Raw genomic sequence first — 18,677 nt, forward strand, 5'->3', positions numbered from 1 at the left:
AAATGATAATGAGATAAAACTGTGCTCTAAAGTAATTTTGTATATTAAAAAAAAAAAAAAAAAAAAATGTTTCCAATCTGTGTTAAAATAAAAAAAGAAATAAAAATTAGATAAAAAAAATTATAACATTTGCCTCTTTTATTTATTTTTTTTATTAACTCTTATACTTCACTAGGTCGGTCTATCAGTTTACCATTTTTGTGCTAGAAAAAAAGAGCTGATCTTTTCAAGTACATATATGATTTTCCTTTGTCTATTAAGATTCCAGTACATTACAGAATTTCAAACAGTGTCTTTTGTTCCTTTTTATCTTGTAAAAAATTATTTGTCTTCCTTGGTGCAAAAACAGTAGATTTCATCTCCGAAAGCTTAAAATAGAATCTTTCAATAATACTTAATAGCATGATTATGGTTGTGGCATTGCAGAATCTCCAAGAACAAATATTTGACAACTTCAACTAAGTTTTCAGGAAAAGACTAGTATGCTTGTGGGTAAATAGTTTACGTATCCTTTTAATAATGATATATAATTATTGTACACAACCCAACCAGCTCTTTTGTTGCATACAAAAGCCAGAGATAAACTACTTGTGAGATATTTATAGAGAGATAAACTACTTGTGAAAATACTTTGTAGGCAAAATATTGGAATTCTTCAGATGAAAAGAAACTGAATGAGTATTTGACAAATAACTTGCAGCTAATGAAACAGAAATCTCACTGTAATGTGTTTTCTAAAGAAAATAATTCTGTTATGTCACCATGTGTGGGCGTGTTTGCAATCAGAGCAAGTATGGAATGTCTGTGCAGTAGTATTGGGGTTGTAGTGCTTGTAGTTAGTGCACACTGCCTCTAGTTGCTACTCTCTGCTTTCAGCTACCAGCTAGTCCATTTTGTGAGGATGAAAAGAGGAGCTGAGTGCATGTCTCCTGCTGCATAGCAGCCTTTCTCAACACTTCTACAGGGTCTCCTCATGGCCACACATAATAACTAGGTACCTTGTGATACCAAATTAAACTAAGAAATCACAGAGCAGCAGAGTGCCCAAGAGATTAGGAGCATAGGCTCATTAGTGTGTAGATACCACATCACTTAAAACTGTCACAGCTGAGTCTTGAGTACCTAGTCACTACTGGCATCCTATTCAGGATTTCACTTGAAACAAAAACCACGGGTGCTGCTTACACTTGGTTCCACATCACGTCACTTGGGAAGGTTTTGAGTAAAGGGAAAAGAAAGTCTAGTTATGTTTAATAAAAAAAAATAGCTTATTTACTTAAGTTTTAACATCATCATCTTCAAAATAGCCTTCTTGCACAGCAATACATCGATCTTAGCATTCCTGCCACTTTTGGAATCTGACCTGGAAGTCGTTTTCTGTAAACGAGGTGAGGACCTTCTGCAATTCGATCTAGATTTCAACAATGGTGTTAAAACAGTGATCTTTGAGCTGCATTTTCATCTTGGGGAAGTGATGGAAGTCCACAGGTGCTAAATCTGGCAAATAGGGTAGCTGTGGAAGCAACACCATGTTGTTTTTGGCAAGAAACTCACAAGTGAGGAGAGCTTGGTGACAGGGTGTATTGTTGTTGTGAAGAATTCAAATCTCCATGCTTCACAGATCTGGTTACTTCCACCGAACGTCCTCCCTCAAAACACTTCAAAACATTGCAGTAGAACTTTTGATTGACAGTCTAGCACCAAAGGATGAATTCTCAATGCACAATACCACAGATGTCAGAAAAAACTGAGTACGTTCTTGATTGAGCAGCAGCTTTGTCATGCCTTCTTCAGTCATGGAGATGAAGAGCTGTTCCACTGTGACAACTGCTGCTTTGTCTCAGGGTCATACCCATAGACCCAACTCTTATCACCAGTGAAGATCCTCAACATGAAGGATGGGTCATCAGCAGCATGCTGACAGAGATCTCGACAGACTTTGACTCAGTGGTCAGCAGGTGAGGGGACAAACTTGGCAGAGACGTGTTATATGTTCAATTCAGACATTAGGATTGCCTGCACAACTCATACAACAGACCAACAACATCAGCAATGTCATTGATTGTCAATTGACAATCCTCATGCACAGGCTGATGTATTTTCTCCACATTTCCAGGGTTGATGCTCATGGTAGGTCTTCCAGATTGCTCATTGTCTTCCAGGGATATTCCTCCGCTTTTGAAATGCCTGAGCCACTTGAAACATTGTGTACGACCTGTTGCTTCATCGCCATAAGCTTGCTGAAGCATGCTCAATGTCTCTGTTGCAGACTTCCCAAATTTAACACAAAATTTCATGTTGGCTCTCTGTTCTAACTTGTCATGACAAAACTGCAGAGTGCAACATACACATGATCACAGAAACACAAAGTTCACAACTTGCAAGGTTGTCACCTTGGCACACTGCCTCATGAAGGCCACTACTTATTCTCACTGCATACGCAACCATGTGCTGTCATCTGTTGGTAGGCTACAGAACTAGTCGGGGAACTTATATGTGGAATTGCATCCACAGTTCATAGAGCATCATAAAGATTAATAACAGAAAAAACAGTCGTTGAAAATCCTATATGTATGGAGGACCAAGATAGCCAGAGGCTCAAGCAGAGGACTTGTTCATTTGAGGATGATCTAAATAATAGCAATTCTAGCTTTCGACATATGATGAGCAATTTTGAGAAGAGGGTGCTAATTGATTTTGTCAACCCCAGTACTTGACTGCTATTTATTTTATCGACCCTAAAAGGTGGTAAAACAAAGTTGACCTTAGTAGAATTTGATCTCAAAACATAAAGCCTGAAGAAATGTCACTAAGGTGCAGGAGTGGCTGTGTGGTAAGTAGCTTGCTTACCAACCACATGGTTCCGGGTTCAGTCCCACTGTGTGGCACCTTGGGCAAGTGTCTTCTACTATAGCCTCAGGCAGACCAAAGCCTTGTGAGTGGATTTGATAGACGGAAACTGAAAGAAGCCTGTCATATATGTATATATATATATATATATGTATGTGTGTTTGTGTGTCTGTTCCCCCACTGTCGCTTGACAACCGATGCTGGTGTGTTTACATCACCGCAACTTAGCGGTGAGGCAAAAAGCGATCGATAGAATAAGTATTAGGCTTCCAAAGAATAAGTCCTGAGGCTGATTTGATCAACTAAAGGTGGTGCTCCAGCATGGCCACAGTCAAATGACTGAAACAAATAAAAGAGTAAAAGAGTAAGTATTTTGTCCAGCATGCTAATGATTTTTCCAGCTTGCTGCTCTCTATAATAATAATGATGACTTCAAACTTTGGCACGAGGCCAGCAACTTTAGGGGAAGTAGAAGTCGGTTACATTGAATGGTGCTCAACTAGTGCTCATTTAATCAACTACAAAAGCAAAGTTGACCTCAGTGGCATCTGAACTTAACAAAGCAGGAAGAAATGCTCTAAGCATTTTGTCTAGAATGCTAATTATTCTGCTCACACAGTATCTTAATATTGATAATAAAGATCAATTCTGGTCTCTCTCCACAAAATAAATAATGCATTTTCTCCATTAATTTGTACAAATTTCTAAAAGAAATACAAAAGACCAGCTACATTATTTTACAACACTTTATTTATTTTAACTTATATTTACTCAAATACTTTCTTATGAAAATTCATAATGAATAAGGGACTCGAAATTCAATCATGGCTTTGTATTATTATAACTTTTCTTTTTTTACAATAAAAGAATATGAAGAATTAACTGGCTTGTGTTTCTGATTCATATGTAATTAATAGAAATGTTTATCTTTTACTTCTTTTAGTCATTGGATGGCAGCCATGTTGCTGCACTGCAAGAAGGCCAAATACACTAAAGTGATTATTTTTGCAGAACTGCAAATTTATGGGGGCATAATTAACACACATTGTCAAACAGTAGGAGACAAACACACACACACACACACACACACTAACAATGGTCTTCCATGCAGTTTCTATTTACTAAAATTGCTCACGAAGTATTAGTCAGCCTGGAGCTATAGTAGAAGACACTTGCCCAAGTTGCCGTGTAGTGGAACTGAACACAAATCCACACGGTTGCAAAGTGAGCTTCTTAAGCACACAAATATGCCTGAGCCTATACAGAACTTTCTGTAAGTTACAATGTATCTTAAATATTAAAACAGACTATCTAGGATATATATATTATTTAAAGCAGTTTCCTTTTCAAATTATATAACATTGTCGAACTAAATTTTCATATACCAATCAAGGAGAAAAGTAATATCAACTCTTTAGCATTCAAATTACTTGGTTAAATGTAATGCCTACTTATTCACAACGTTTTGAATTAATCATGCATTATTTTGTAGTTTTGAGATTTTAATGATGTGATTGTTTCTTTTCAGAATATTGTAAGGTAGGTGTGAGATGGCAGATATGGCTGGTCTGAATATTGAAATACTTTGGATGGATATGGCCAGTTTAAATGTTAAAGGGCTAATAGTGTAAATGTATTCAATCAACATCTGTATGTCTACTTGTTATTCTGATGTTGTGGCATTGTATGTTTTACATGCTTGCACATAGTCAGGAATATAGATGGTGGCTACCAATTTAGTGTCAGGCATATTTTTATGGTATGCCATTTGGGTAACATTGGTAAACTATGATACTCTGTTGTAGCAGACACCTAAAATTTTGAAATTAATCATTTGCCACTGTCATGGACTTTATCAAATTATCTTAAATATAATTTGCAACTCTGATAATCAACTAGCTACACTGAAATGGAGTTTAATTAATGCTTAAATCTTGATAATATTCAAGAAGCACAGTCACAGCAAGTACAATTTAACTCAAAACTGTTTCTACATGACACAAACCCTGAGCTAGCTGAGACAAAATTTTCTGCATTATGTAGTATCAAGGAACCGAAGTAGAAGATGACCCTGTGTCCTATAATTATTCAAGTTTACTCATTTGAAGGTAAAAAGTGTACTGTTGAAAAAAACAACCAAGCTCTATGACAAAAATATTTAACATATTTGGTAGACAGAAACTGAAAGGAGCCCGTCGTATATACATATATATATATATATATGTGTATGTGTGTATATATGTTTGTGTGTCTGTGTTTGTCCACCCAACATCGCTTGACAACCGATGGTGGTGTGTTTACGTCTCCGTAACTTAGCGGTTTGGCAAAAAGAGACAGATAGAATAAGTACTGGACTTCCAAAGAATAAGACCTGGGGTCGATTTGCTCAACTAAAAGGTGGTGCTCCCGCATGGCCGCAGTCAAATGACTGAAACAAGTAAATGAGTAACACCACTAGCAGGGACTTCCATCAAAGAAAATCTAGTAAACAATGAAAGAAAGTGCAATTAAAAATGCAAAAATTGTACACCATCACATCCTTCTAGGTTGTATCTTGTGTATGAAAAGAAATGCTTTAATTGTGGAAATGCAGATCATTTCAGTAAATTCCACAGTTCAGAACTTCTGTATTTTACCAAATCTTTCCACAATGCTAATGTTAAGGGTACGAGGCCTAAACAGTTTGAAGATGAAGACATTGAAGGTGTATACAACTGATATGAGTTGCAACAGGTTAATTGTTAATGTTAACTTGAATGGATATTAGTTCAACTGCAACTGGATATTGGTGCAGCATGCTCTATCATTCTGGTTTCATTGTTAAAATTACCATTAGTCATCAAACCAAACTGATTTATTTCTTATAGTTCATAACTAGAGACAGCTAGCATCATTAGAACAAATAACTACTAAATATCCTTCCCCAAGAACATTTGCTAATGATGTGATCAATTCATTGAGTTGACATCACCAGCTTCTCCTCCATTAGAATTGTCACTTGATATGTGATTCCCTGCAGTAATGTTTCTAACAGATCAACAACATCAATTTTTCCCCACTACTACTGCTGTTGTTAATACTCGATCTCCAGCACCTCCCATATTGCTAACACTACTAAATCATGGTCAGCCTCACAGCCTTGATGAGTAATATGACACTATCATGTAGGAGCTGCAAAATCATAAAGGGACTGCAGAAGCCACTAAGATATAATGACTACAACAATTAATCATTCACTGTTGGAGCCATGTTATATTCATAGTATTCTAGTATTAATATGTAAATGTATCCAGTGAACATCTGCATATTGTTTTTATCTAATCATCTTTATGCTTATGTTCTGCTATTGATTGCATTTTGCATGATTGCTCATGGGCAGGACTGTTCAAATTGAGAAACAGTTTGATATAAGGAACATTTTTGATGGTGTGCTACATGGTGAGCAACAATACTTATAACAGACATCTGAAGTTTTGAATTTACTCATTCATGGACTAGGAATTATCAGAAATAGAACACTTTATTCTCAGTTACCTTGGCAAAATCTGATTAAAATATACTTTGCCATAGAGATCTAATAGGATTAAAATATGATTGCTTGATAAAGACCAACCACACTTTCCATAGCATACCTCCATTTAATTGTTTATTTTGAATTTTGAGGTTATCATTTCTGGACAGGAATTAATCATTAATGCTAATGACTTTTTTGTTTCCTTCCCTAAAGGTGTTATATTAATTATTTAAAATGTTTTCGATTATATTAAGTGTAGCCAAAAACTTAACTATGTGTTCTTCATGCAGAAGGTATCCATGGGAAATTTCTCCCAGTTATTAAAATCTACAAACTGATGTCAGAATTCAGTTTTGTAATATTTAATTACAAAATTCATAGCTCTAAAAATGCAAATATTAAATTTTAAACGATAATGTAATAATACTTTCATGAAGAAAATGGAATGCATAAATGAGTGATCTTCTGACATGTCTAGCAAGGTAGTAATTCCAAAATTTCAAATAAGAACTGATTGTGATGATCCATTCAATCCATGGAAAGTGTAGCTTCCCAGTTACATAGCTCTCAGCTCAGTCCCACTGTGTGACACCTTAGACAAGAGTCTTCTACAGAGTCTGGCTGACCAAAGCCTTGTGAGTGGATTGTGAGTGGATTGTGAGTAGATTTGGTAAACAGAAACTGAAAGGAGCCTGTCATATGTATATGTATGCAAGTATATATATATATATATATATATATATATATATATATGGCACTCTGCTGGTTATGACAACAAGGGTACCACTGAAGGCTCATGAAGGCACGTGGCTTAGTGGTTAGGGTATTTGGCTCAGGTCGTAAGATTTTGAGTTTGATTTCCGCTAATGCACTGTGCCCCTGAGCAAGACACTTTATTTTGTATTGCTCCACTCCACTCAACAGGCAAAAACGAGTAGCACCTGCAATTCAAAGGGCCAGCTTTGTCATATTGTGTCCCACCGAATCTCCCTGAGAACTATGTTAAGGGTACACATGTCTGTGGATGAAAAATTAAAGAATAGAAAAAGATAGTATGCTACTTTCATAGTTACATGTACACTTTTTTGTTGTTTATCATCAGGTCAGCCTGGTCAAGTAAAGTGTGATCAAAGATAGTCTAGCCATGACCATCCTGTCTTTTTAAAGACATGTAAAAACACGGCCGTCGCCAGTACCGCCTGACTGACCCTCATGCCAATGGTACATAAAACACCCACTACACTCTCGGAGTGGTTGGTGTTAGGAAGGGCATCCAGCTGAAGAAACTCTGCCAGATCAGATTGGAGCCTGGTGCAGCCATCTGGTTCGCCAGTCCTCAGTCAAATCATCCAACCCATGCTAGCATGGAAAGCGAACGTTAAACTACGATGATGATGATGATCTAATGAAATACCAAAACATTTTAGGAGATTAAAGCAGGCGTGTGTTGATGATGATAATAATAAGGTTTATCTCACAGAGAATCAACATTCCCACTTAAAAGTCAGTCTGAGCAAAAGTTCAAGGTGGTGCAAGGGGGTATTTTTCTTTTTTTCTACAACAAAAAAGTGTGTCCACACTTAATATGAAGTATAATTATTAATTACATTATGTTAAGCAATTAACATTTTGTGCACATTTTAAATACTGGAAAGCACATTAATTTCTTTTGTGCACAAGGTGTAAATTGCATATATGCAGACACATACACACACACACAGAAAAGTCAAGAGATGTATTCCCCAACCAAACATATAGTTTTAAATAGTTAATATTAAATTTTATCTCACAAGTTAATGCACATAATTAACTGCTTTTTATTATTTTAGTTTTAAATGAGCTTGCCTTTTATCTTATTTAACCTTATCATTACTGTTAAGTTTTAGCTTTAATAACGAAAAGGTTATATAAGATAATGAATTCTCGGTTATCTCTGCTTTATTTACAATCATACCTAATAACTACTAGATTCATCATCATCATTTAACATCCGACTTCCATGCTGGCATGGGTGGGATGGTTTGACACGAGCCGGCCAGACAGCAGCCTGCACCAGACTTCTGTAACTGTTTTGGCGGGATTTTTAGAGCTGGATGCCCTTCCTAACACCAACCACTCAGCAGAATGGACTTAGCGCTTTTTATGTGGCACAAGCTCAGGCGAGGTCAGTTTTGGCAGGGTTTTTACAGCTGGATGCCCTTCCAAACACCAACCACTTTACAATGTGGACTGAGTGCCTTTAAGTGGTCCCTGCACTGACAGGGTCACCAAATACTTGCAAGACAAATTTTTCACAAGATGCTTTTACTGCTTATTTTCTGTTGCTTAACAAGTACATTCTGTGCAAGAATTCATGAGAAGAACTTTATAATTAAAAAATTTTTAGGTCATCTTTGTATTTTGTTTGCATGATTCTTTAAGTGAATTCATGTGTTGAAGCAAATTTTCTTGTGTCTAGCAACGAAAGAGCTTTGACAAAAAAAAAAAAAAAAAAAAAAAAAAGACTATTTAACCAAGTTTAACAAACAGCCAATTAGTTAGTTAGATTGACTAATAATAAAGGAGTGGAACTGAACCAGCGTGTCTTATTGACATAATGAACTCTCCCTAGACACAACAAAATTTGTTAGGTCTACTTCATGAAAAACAAAAGGAAATCACTTTAATACTACTTTATTTTTTTTGATTTACAAATTAGATTAAAAAGCTAAGTACAGTGTTCTGTGACTTCTCATAGTGCCTTCACCAAAACAACAATATTTATAAGTCAGGAAATCTTCAGCATGATTGGCCTCTTGTCTTCAAGAACTTCACTGAATACAATGTTGATTTGCATTTAACATCAGCAAATCCTTTAACTGTGTCTGTTAGATGGAATTCCTACCTGAACTTGCTCCACCCACAGTATGTAATCAAGGGTGCTACCTGATCTAGTGATGGATGACATTCTACAAGACTTAAATGAAAACCTCACATTTGCATTTAAGTAATGTGCTGCTCATATCAGTTTCAGAGCTTGTTATACTTAAAAATACTCTGGACGCCATCTTGATCAGACAGATTTCCTAACCACCAACACCACAATCACACTGCTTCTTCTTTCAAGGTTTTTTTTTTTTTTATCTGTTTCTCTAACTCTCATTCACTGTCTCAATTTCCCAGATCCCAAGCTTGGGGAAGATGTGTAAAATGGAGGGGTCAGACTGGAGTCGCCAGAAAGCTCAGAGAATGGTGCATTGGAGGGGTGGTAGGTGAAGGTAAACGGGCAATGGTGGAGTGGGTGCAAGAGCAGCGGCATGGTCCACAGAACGTGCGCTGGCAAGGGCGGTATGGATAGTGGTGAGGGGATATCCATGAAGGACGAAGTGGCTAGCCATGGGTTGAGACTGAGTTTCAAAGTCAGGGTTGTCACTGCAGAGCCTGCGCAGACTGAAGAATTAGGAGTAGGGGATGGAGAGCTTGGTGTGGGTAAGGTGGGGGAGAAGTCAAGGTATGAGTGTTAGTCAGTGTGTTTGTAGTGGATGGAGGTAGTGAGAGCAGAGTTATGTATGTTAACTGAAATGTCGAGAAAGGAAGTGTTGGAAATGGTGCAGGAGAATTCGCGGGCAGGATGGAAGGAGTGGACAAAAGAGAGAAAGGAGTCTAGTTGTTCGTGGGAGAGCGAGGTCGCACCAGTAGTCATCAATATAACGACTGTATAGTTCGGGAGGTGGGACCAGTGAATCTTGAAAATATTTGGGCCTCAACATAGCCAACGAACAGGTTCACATAGTTGGGGCCCATTCTTGTTCCCACAGCCACTCTCGAGAGCTGTTGGTAAAACACCCCCGTGAACGAGAAGCAGTTGAGGGAGAGAACAAGTTCGGCCAGACAAAGAAGTGTGGATGTGTCAGGTTGGGGGTTGAGTCGAAGATATAGGGGCTAGGCACAGGTATGACTGTGTGGTAAGAAGTTTGCTTGCCAGCCACATGGTTCTGGGTTTAGTCCCATTGCATGGTACCTTGAGCAAGTATTCTCTACCGTAGCTCCAGGTTAAACAAAGCCTTGTGAATAGATTTGGTAGACAGAAACTAAAAGTAGCCTGCTGTGCAAGTTTGTGTTGTTGCTCTTCGATAACTATCACAAACAGCAGTAGATTTCTTCAGCTGAATACACATCGTAGATTGGTTAAAATTACCCAAACACAATAACTAACACAAAATAACTTCTAAAATTCGAAATTTTGTCCAAAATGTTGAAAGTAAACCGTGTTCAGTGGGAGAAATTACACCAGTATACGCAATTTCAAACTGTTTAGTTAATGAAAAAATTGTTTAATCTGTGAGCCAAACTGAAGAAATCTACCAATTTTGTTACTTTTGAAAGTAAAACCTCCCAACTATTTTTTTAAAGAACACAATGGATAATGTAGCTTGAGGTACACTATGCAAGAAAAATAAGACAGGATGATCATAGGTCTGCCAGATCAGAGCTGCCAGGGGCTAAACAATAATAACTAGCAGATACATTCCTCGTCAACAGATAAATTTCACAGAAATATGGAGAAGCAAAATAGTATGGTTAAGAGGCTAGCTTTACAACAATGTGGTTTTAGGTTCAGTCCCGCTGGACTGAACCTAAAACCGTCGGCAAATGTCTTCTACTATAGATCCAGGTTGACAAATGCCTTGAGTGAATTTAGTGGGTGGAAACTCATGTGGAAGCTTATTGTGTGTCTGTGTGTGCGTGCGCGCGCGATCCCCACTAACACTTGACAGTTATGGTTTGTTTACATCCACGTCACTTAGTTTAGTCAAAGAGGCTCAATGGAGTCAATGTCACACTTAAAAGATAAGTACTGGGGTGGATTTGTTTGGCTAAACCTTTTTTGATGGTCACAGTCCAATGACTGAAACAAGTTAAAGACCTCGACAATAACAGACGGAATGGTCATTGAGCCTGAGTTTGCTGGATCAGAGCTGACATGAAGCTAAATAAAAAATAATTTGTGACTGCTGTCACTAACATGCTTGATGTAATTGCTACATTCTTTAGTCAATACATAAATTTTGTTATTATTAATGCACAGAAACATTGCAAAACAAACATCATTTTAAATAGGAAGCAGTAGATATATTTCAACACAATAACGATTATTCGAAAAATTAAAATTTGATAAAATAGGAATGTCATAGGTTGAGTGGATCTTAACTATTGGTCTGCTGGATCAGAGCTGAATTAGGTCTAAAACAACAACAAAGAAATTTGTCAATGGACGAAGAACCCTTTAATGCACAGACTCAACCCGTTAAAGTTAGAAATAAACCTCCGGCTGGAGGGAACTGTAGTCTGTTTTTGATTAGCCCTTGATTAGATTCAATCCAGAAGACTTCTTCGCTCAGAGACGTTGCTATCCACATTCTATTTTATTGTTGCTGTTTTTTTGTTTGTTTTTGACGAAAAGCGATGGTAGAATGTGACACAAAGTATAAATTTTGGCATTAAAAAAGACAAGATGGCCACAATTGGAACACTCTTGAAAAAACGGTAATTGTTCAGATTAACACCCGCACGATCTTCACAAGGGTGTTAGGGTTAGGGTTTTAGGGTTAGTGTTAGTGTTAGTGTTAGTGTTTAGGGTTAGGGTTAGGGTTAAGGTTACGGACGGAATTCCCTAACCCTAACCGTAACCCTAACCTTAACACCCTAGTGAAGATCGTGCGGGTGTTAATTTGAAAAATTAGCGAAAAAACTTGGTCACAGCTGAAACACTATTAAAAATATTATTTAGAAACACGCATGTTTACATGCAGCCAAAAGTAGATCAGATGTTTCATTTTGAAAATTGTTTCATTGAAATATGGAATACCCAAACATTCATATTACCATAAAACAAGTTTACTTAAGTGTTACGGTTTTCCTAATTTTCTATTTAACTGTGGTTGTAAATCTGAGGCCTTCTTAGATAGTTTTTTATCGAAACACCTTTAAGCGCTGAAATCTGCTAGTTTGGGGACATAACAACTTTGTTGCCTCGTAACTTTCAGAGAAATGCACAGTTTTTAATGGGAATTTACAGGTATAAGTTCTCGACATTTGTGAAATTTAGAAAAAGAATTTTGAAGGAGTGTTTCGGGTCAATCTCTCCCCCGCCTACTGACTTTCTTTATCACCAGTCATAAGTTGAGCAATTTTCTCTTTCTTTTTATGTTTGAAACCTCAACATTGCACAATCTACACTCTCGTAAATGTATTTCTGCAAAATAGCATTTAAAAAACACGTACGTTTTAAAAGAGTTAGGAGGAAACAAAGTCGACAGGGAGAGAGAGAGAGAGAATGATCTAAAACACTTCCAAAAACTATGATTTTTTTTTATGTAAACATAATCATAATCTGTACCCTTGAAAACGCATTTCTGCAAAATTCCATTGCAAAGATATGCATTTTTCAGAACAAACAGTAGTTATGCCCGCTTTTGTTCCATAAGTGAAAGGTAAGCCGAAAGAAGCATCAAATTGGTGGAATTCAAAATTCAGTAGTTATGATAATTAAAATTATACAAGACAGCACAATAACGAACAAGTGAAATGTCTTAATATTTTCTGATATACATTCCAACGGTGAGTAAAAATATGAGAGTTCATAAAGACCAATTAACTGTTGCAAACGAAAGCAATCCAATTTCTTCGGATCCTGAATTTTACTTTGGTAAAAAATATAAACGATAACATATAGAATATTGAAACAATCCAGCCATTTTCATCTTCAATTTATCATTATGAGGGTCTTGGGAACAATTTATTATTATGATGGTCTTCCAGTTGGTGCTATCAGAAGCAACCGTTAATTAGCAAACGGTCTTTCTATGTCCTCAAGCGAGACCAACCGAGTCTATGTCTGTAGAAAGACTCTTAGAGATTTTATAGGCGAGACCGAGCAGCATCTAGACATAGTAGATCACGAATTAGATATTTGAATAATATCCATAGGCTCGGTTGTGGTAAAATGTTTAATTAGTCAACATTAAAGGACGTGAATACAAAATAAAGTTACTTTAACTGTAAACATACTAGCGGCAAACAATAAGTGTGATTGTTTACTCCGTGTATGAATTTGTATTACAACTTCTGTTTGTGTGGGGGTAGTGACGATGTCAAACAGTTTGAAAGAAACCATGCCTATCCTGTTGGTGAAAAAAAAATATTTCACTTGAAAGAAGCATTGATATTCAAATTGAAATATTGGTTCCACCATACAAAAAATAAATAATTAACTAAGAAACAAACATGTAGATTTATTGTTACCTTATTACTTGAAGGTGAGGTTTGAACAAGTGGGCGAATCCAAAGTACGTAGTAAGCTGCTCTATGGGAATGGCTATATTAGGGAGTTTAACTACCAAACAAATAAATGCCAGTTTCACAAATGTTAATCAAGACTTTTTTCTAAGAAATTATATGGTGGGGAAACAATATTGTTAAATTCACACGTTCCAAGGTATTACTAATGATCAATCACATCTTGAAAAAATGTCCTACCAATGTTAATAGAATGAATATGTCCTGCCTTGTGGTTGGTAGTGAAAGAAGATATTGGACATGAAACAAAAGATCCCAAACCAAGATGAATTGGCACGTCTTGTGCACCGACTGACCTTATGACCGAGTAAGTCAACCTAAGCTGTTAATCATTAGGTCCAAGTGTAAATATTATCCTCCGAAACGAAAGTTTACAATTGATTGTATCAGCATAATTAACACAGACATACACATACTGAACAAATTACAAGTTACATCTCAAAATAGCGACATCTCCACCTCCCACACACTAACCGAAAGCTAATTAAAAGAGTTGATTGGCATGTCAAAGTCATTTTCTAGACTTTAAAACTTTTTTTTTTTAATCTTAGTATTTAAAAGAACTTCACTACTGTACATTCACAAAACCCCGAATCACCGAAGTCAGTAGCTCTATTGAAATACACTGCTTTTGTTTCAATTAATTTTGAAAATAATGAAGAATTTAGTGAAATAACTGTGTCTTTATTAAGAAGGTGTTTGGAATATAATTCAACATGAAATTTTGATGGAATGTTTTAATTTATAGCACTTTAAATCGGGTACCTTATGTTACAGAACTAAAGGTGGATTAAAAGATGAGCCAAGCTCATGTGTGCAATATAAAACTCGTTTAGCATCCTAATAAAATCTAAACTTTTCAGCCACATATCGTAAACAACTTTCATAAGAAGTTCAAAATACGTGTCGTTTCAAATACATATGATTTAAAAAAAAAAATAAATAAACAGTTAATACATTAGCACAAAGCTAAACAATAAATGATAGGTTTGTGTGTCTGTCATAATTCCATTTCGAATGTCAAGAAATGGATAAATACAAAGTGACTTAATCTTGCTAAAATTCAAGATTGATGTTGTTTACTTCCCAAGCCAGGAATTTTTAGCAGGTGTTCCAGCTGTGACCATCCCTTATAAGTTTGTTTTTATGCGAAGTTATAAAAATAGTTGAACATTAAACTGAAGGACCTCTCAACAATTTATAATAGAGTACAAGAAAAAAGATAGCCGTTATCAGACTGTGTATGGTGGTGGCGGGGGTATTATTTGGCCTGAAGACCTTGTGCACCCACAGACGAAACAGAATAACGAGAGGTTGTATACAGGGTACAATAAACTCCTCAAAAAAGTAAAAGGGGAGACAGACAGAAAACAACAACAGTAAGACTTGATAGCCAAAACCACCTGAAGAGGACACAACATAAAGTACAATAACAAAAGAAATTAAAAGTCATGAAGGAGGGAAACATTTATGTACATTTTGAATTACATTGTCCCTTATGCCCTTACTTTTTTAAGACTATAAAGTGTATCAGTGTAAGAAGAGACTAGGGGGTTATTTGTAGCTGGTCGACCGTATACAAGTTCCCTGCTCATTTTGCAGGTTCCTCAAGAATCTGAAGAAACACGCTCTGAGAATACTATTGGTTTGCCTTACATATGAGTGCTGCATAAAAAAAAAAAACTATATTCGTTGCAGTTAATTATAATGAAGAAGTTGGTTTTAGGGACATTAGGATTTTCAAAGTGAAAATAACAATAACAGCTATTTGCCAACAGCAAAGAAACGGATATGAGATATCTATTGCTATGTTCAAAGCGTTGTCGCTACGGTAAACTTTTTTTAAAAGTTTATCGAAATTAAATTTTTAAATCCTTTAAAATTATATTAATTGATAATGAAATTCAAAACAAATGTAAAAGAAGTACGGGGGGAAAAAAACAGTTATATTAAGTACAACAAAATTTTCGACTGAAAAAATATATTAAAAACAAAAATCTTTCTCACCGATAGCAATATAATAGGATGAGACGTAAGTCCGACCAGGTGGTTCATGAATGTGAGCAGTTGCCGTACTAACACATTTTGTATGACATTCTTCGTTATTTGTTAGATTATAATGAATGGAAGATACATGACGAAATGGCTGGGACGAAGATTGTTTGGTGTTTGTTTGAGTGTGTGACATGTTGATATTTCTATTTTCCTTCGGTAATCAGATAATCCAGTCGTAAATATCAACCAGTTTGAATACAGGGGACACCGCGCGATTTCCTTCGGTATTATATCGTACAATAATGGCCTTGTTAGTTCTTTCGGAGAAGCCAACCAGCAACAATGACCTGACCAGTACAGCTGGTGTAATGCTGTAGGAAATATTCAAATGAACGGACAGGTACATAGGAAGAATAGTTTTAAAGAAAATAGTTCTGTAGTTATTATATACTAACTAGGACATAAGGAATGGTAAGTAAAAGGATATGTAGTGGATTCATACTTTTGGGGGCATTTCAAGTTAAGATAAACGCTCATAATTTCAGTGACAGCGAGCGAGGTGGCATTAAACAGGTGGTTGACATAAAGTGTTTCGGAAAGTAACTGACACACGTGACCCTATGACGTTTACTCCTCCTCCCACTTTGGGCTCAGTCAGGTTAACTTATCAAATGTTGATAAACAAATGACTTCTTTTTTTCCCTTTTTTTTCAAAAATACCGCCAAGTTATTCATATCAGAAAAAGTTATATTATAAATAAATGGAAAAGTTTTAGATCTTCTACTTTTTCGACTATTTTTGTTTTGATTCTTTTAAAACAAAAATTCAGTAGCAAGTCATCCATACGTTCTAAATTAAACTGAAATTGAAACTATTAATATTTTAAATGTAGTATTGAGAACTACCTGTTATGATTTGCAACCTTATGCAATGAAGATTTTTTTTTAAATTTCGATTTAGAAAAAAAATTAATAAACTTTAGTTGAGATCGTATGGGATTTAAAACCGTTTCGTCATATAAATACAAATTCTCAGTTAAAAATAAGTATTGTCCTTAATTACTTTTTTTTTGTCCCGTCTGTCGGCTGTGTGATATGAGAAAAGATAGTAAGAAATTGCACAGCTAAGAGTATTATTGCATTTACCCGCAATGTGGTCGCGACAAATGACATACGTTAAATCATTTCTCTATCGCTATTCTATTGTCGCTTTATCACATTTCCAGTCACTCTTCCACCACCTCACATTTTAGTGTTTTTTACACGTCTGTCGCACCCTCTCTCTCTTTTCCTTTCCCGTCTAGTTCACTGCGTCTCTCCCACCCGCCTCTTTCTCAGAAATTGCTTCACTTCTTTTTTTTTTCTTTTCAGATAGTTAATTCCCCCTCTTTCTCTCATTTCCACTTACACTGCTGACTGCAGGTCACTAGTGGACAAAATAAAATGTTTTGAAAAAGAAAAAAAAAAACTAATATAAAAATTGAACTATTTTTATCGTAGGTTAATTTCCTGAGGTGAACATTCCTTCTACTTCCGGGAGTGTTTCTCCTTACTCGTATGTCACTCAGAGTCACATTCAAATGTTTCTTCTCGCTAAAGCTAAGCTACTTAGATAAGGAAAAATATTTCGAGTTGATTTGTTTTATATTTTCTGTTGTATTCCTTTGACACTTTGTTACGGCTCTTATGTACAAGCATTTCCTCTATGCAATGTATGTGTGTGTGCGCGCATATATATATATATATATATATATATATAAGATAATAAGAGTGAAAAAACTACAGAAGGCTTGTGTTACATGGTTAAAGTATATATTTAAATTATGTCAGAAAAATGTAAGAAAAATGTTATAAAATCTTTTTGGTATATAAACATTGTATTTTGAGAAATAACCGGTTTCGTGTTGTCTTTTCAAATTTCTCATACATGAATGACATTTAAAAAAAATAAATAAACGAAAAAGTATGTTAAATTCTAAAGCATATTAAATAACTTTAGTGTTGGAAATACAGGAAAAATGTATTCTGTTGTGTCTGGGGAGAGTGATTTTCTTTTTGTGCCTTATAATTTAACACACTCACCAGTAAAATTTCCACTTTCAACACACGAGCTCACATAAAGAATCTTGCAAACCAAATCCAAAAAAGGAAAAATATAGTTGAATTGAAAATAACTAAAAGCAACAAAAGCTGCGAAAATACCAGAAGGTAATCTTTATCTCCAACTTAAAGTGGATGTTGTGTTAGAACTGAAGACCTCCCATTTGGATTGGTAGTGCATAAAAGTACTCCTATTTATACTGTTCACAATCAAGAAACGTCAGCTACAGCCGCCAAAACAGCCAAATCACATGATTTTGCTGTTTTGAGCTCTTCAGTTACAGATATCCAGTCGTGTCACAACAGCCAAGTTCACTGGCTTATCTACCAAGAGGAAGTGGAAGCTTCAATGAAAGAGTTCTTTGCTTCAAGGAGCAAGAACTGGCACCAAGATGACTTCAGACAGTGCAGCACGATGGCCTCTACTTTAAATGCTGGGCTACTTTTGTTGTAACTTGACAAATAAAGCAAATAAGTTACCAAAATATTACAAAACTTTTGACTCAATGATTAGATAAAAATATTTCTAAAATCAATTTGAAATCCTATAATATGATGGATATAGGAGGAATTTCAACCATGTTTCGTGGTCTGCTACCACAACAGCTCCTTTATAGGATCCAGTTAGCTGAAGACATCATCAGGAGGAACCACGTCCGGTTTCGGCCCCTACTCCTCTACCGTTTTGACGTGGCGGGGCCACCTCCTTTCGGAGGTGTCTTCAGCTCTGGTGTTGGGTGCATGTCTTCTTTTGCTGTTTGTGACTGTTCTAATTCAACTGTGGAATGTCCCTCGCTATGGTTATTTTCCAGGAGGTTTTGGCCACACGTCTTACGGTTCATCAACCCGTGTTGTTGAATTACTTTCTTCTGACATACCT

The 18,677-nt window shown here is 36.1% G+C and overlaps 1 protein-coding gene across 6 annotated transcripts in view; it reads right to left on the bottom strand.

Moving 5' to 3' along the window:
- LOC106874322 (myosin light chain kinase, smooth muscle) overlaps window positions 1-16,987 on the bottom strand; it is a 145,560-nt gene extending 128,573 nt beyond the window's left edge. For 2 of the 6 annotated variants that reach the window (XM_052965921.1, XM_052965920.1), the window contains exon 1: window positions 15,710-16,986. In XM_052965921.1, coding sequence (XP_052821881.1) covers window positions 15,710-15,890 — 181 coding nt within the window. In that variant the 5' untranslated portion in view covers window positions 15,891-16,986. Of the gene's footprint in view, window positions 1-15,709 lie in introns of all 6 variants that reach the window. The other 4 variants (XM_052965923.1, XM_052965919.1, XM_052965922.1 and 1 more) reach the window with 4 other exon arrangements.
- Window positions 16,988-18,677: the final 1,690 nt, after the last annotated feature.

This window comes from Octopus bimaculoides, chromosome 2, assembly GCF_001194135.2.
Source record: "Octopus bimaculoides isolate UCB-OBI-ISO-001 chromosome 2, ASM119413v2, whole genome shotgun sequence".
Lineage (NCBI taxonomy): Eukaryota > Metazoa > Mollusca > Cephalopoda > Octopoda > Octopodidae > Octopus > Octopus bimaculoides.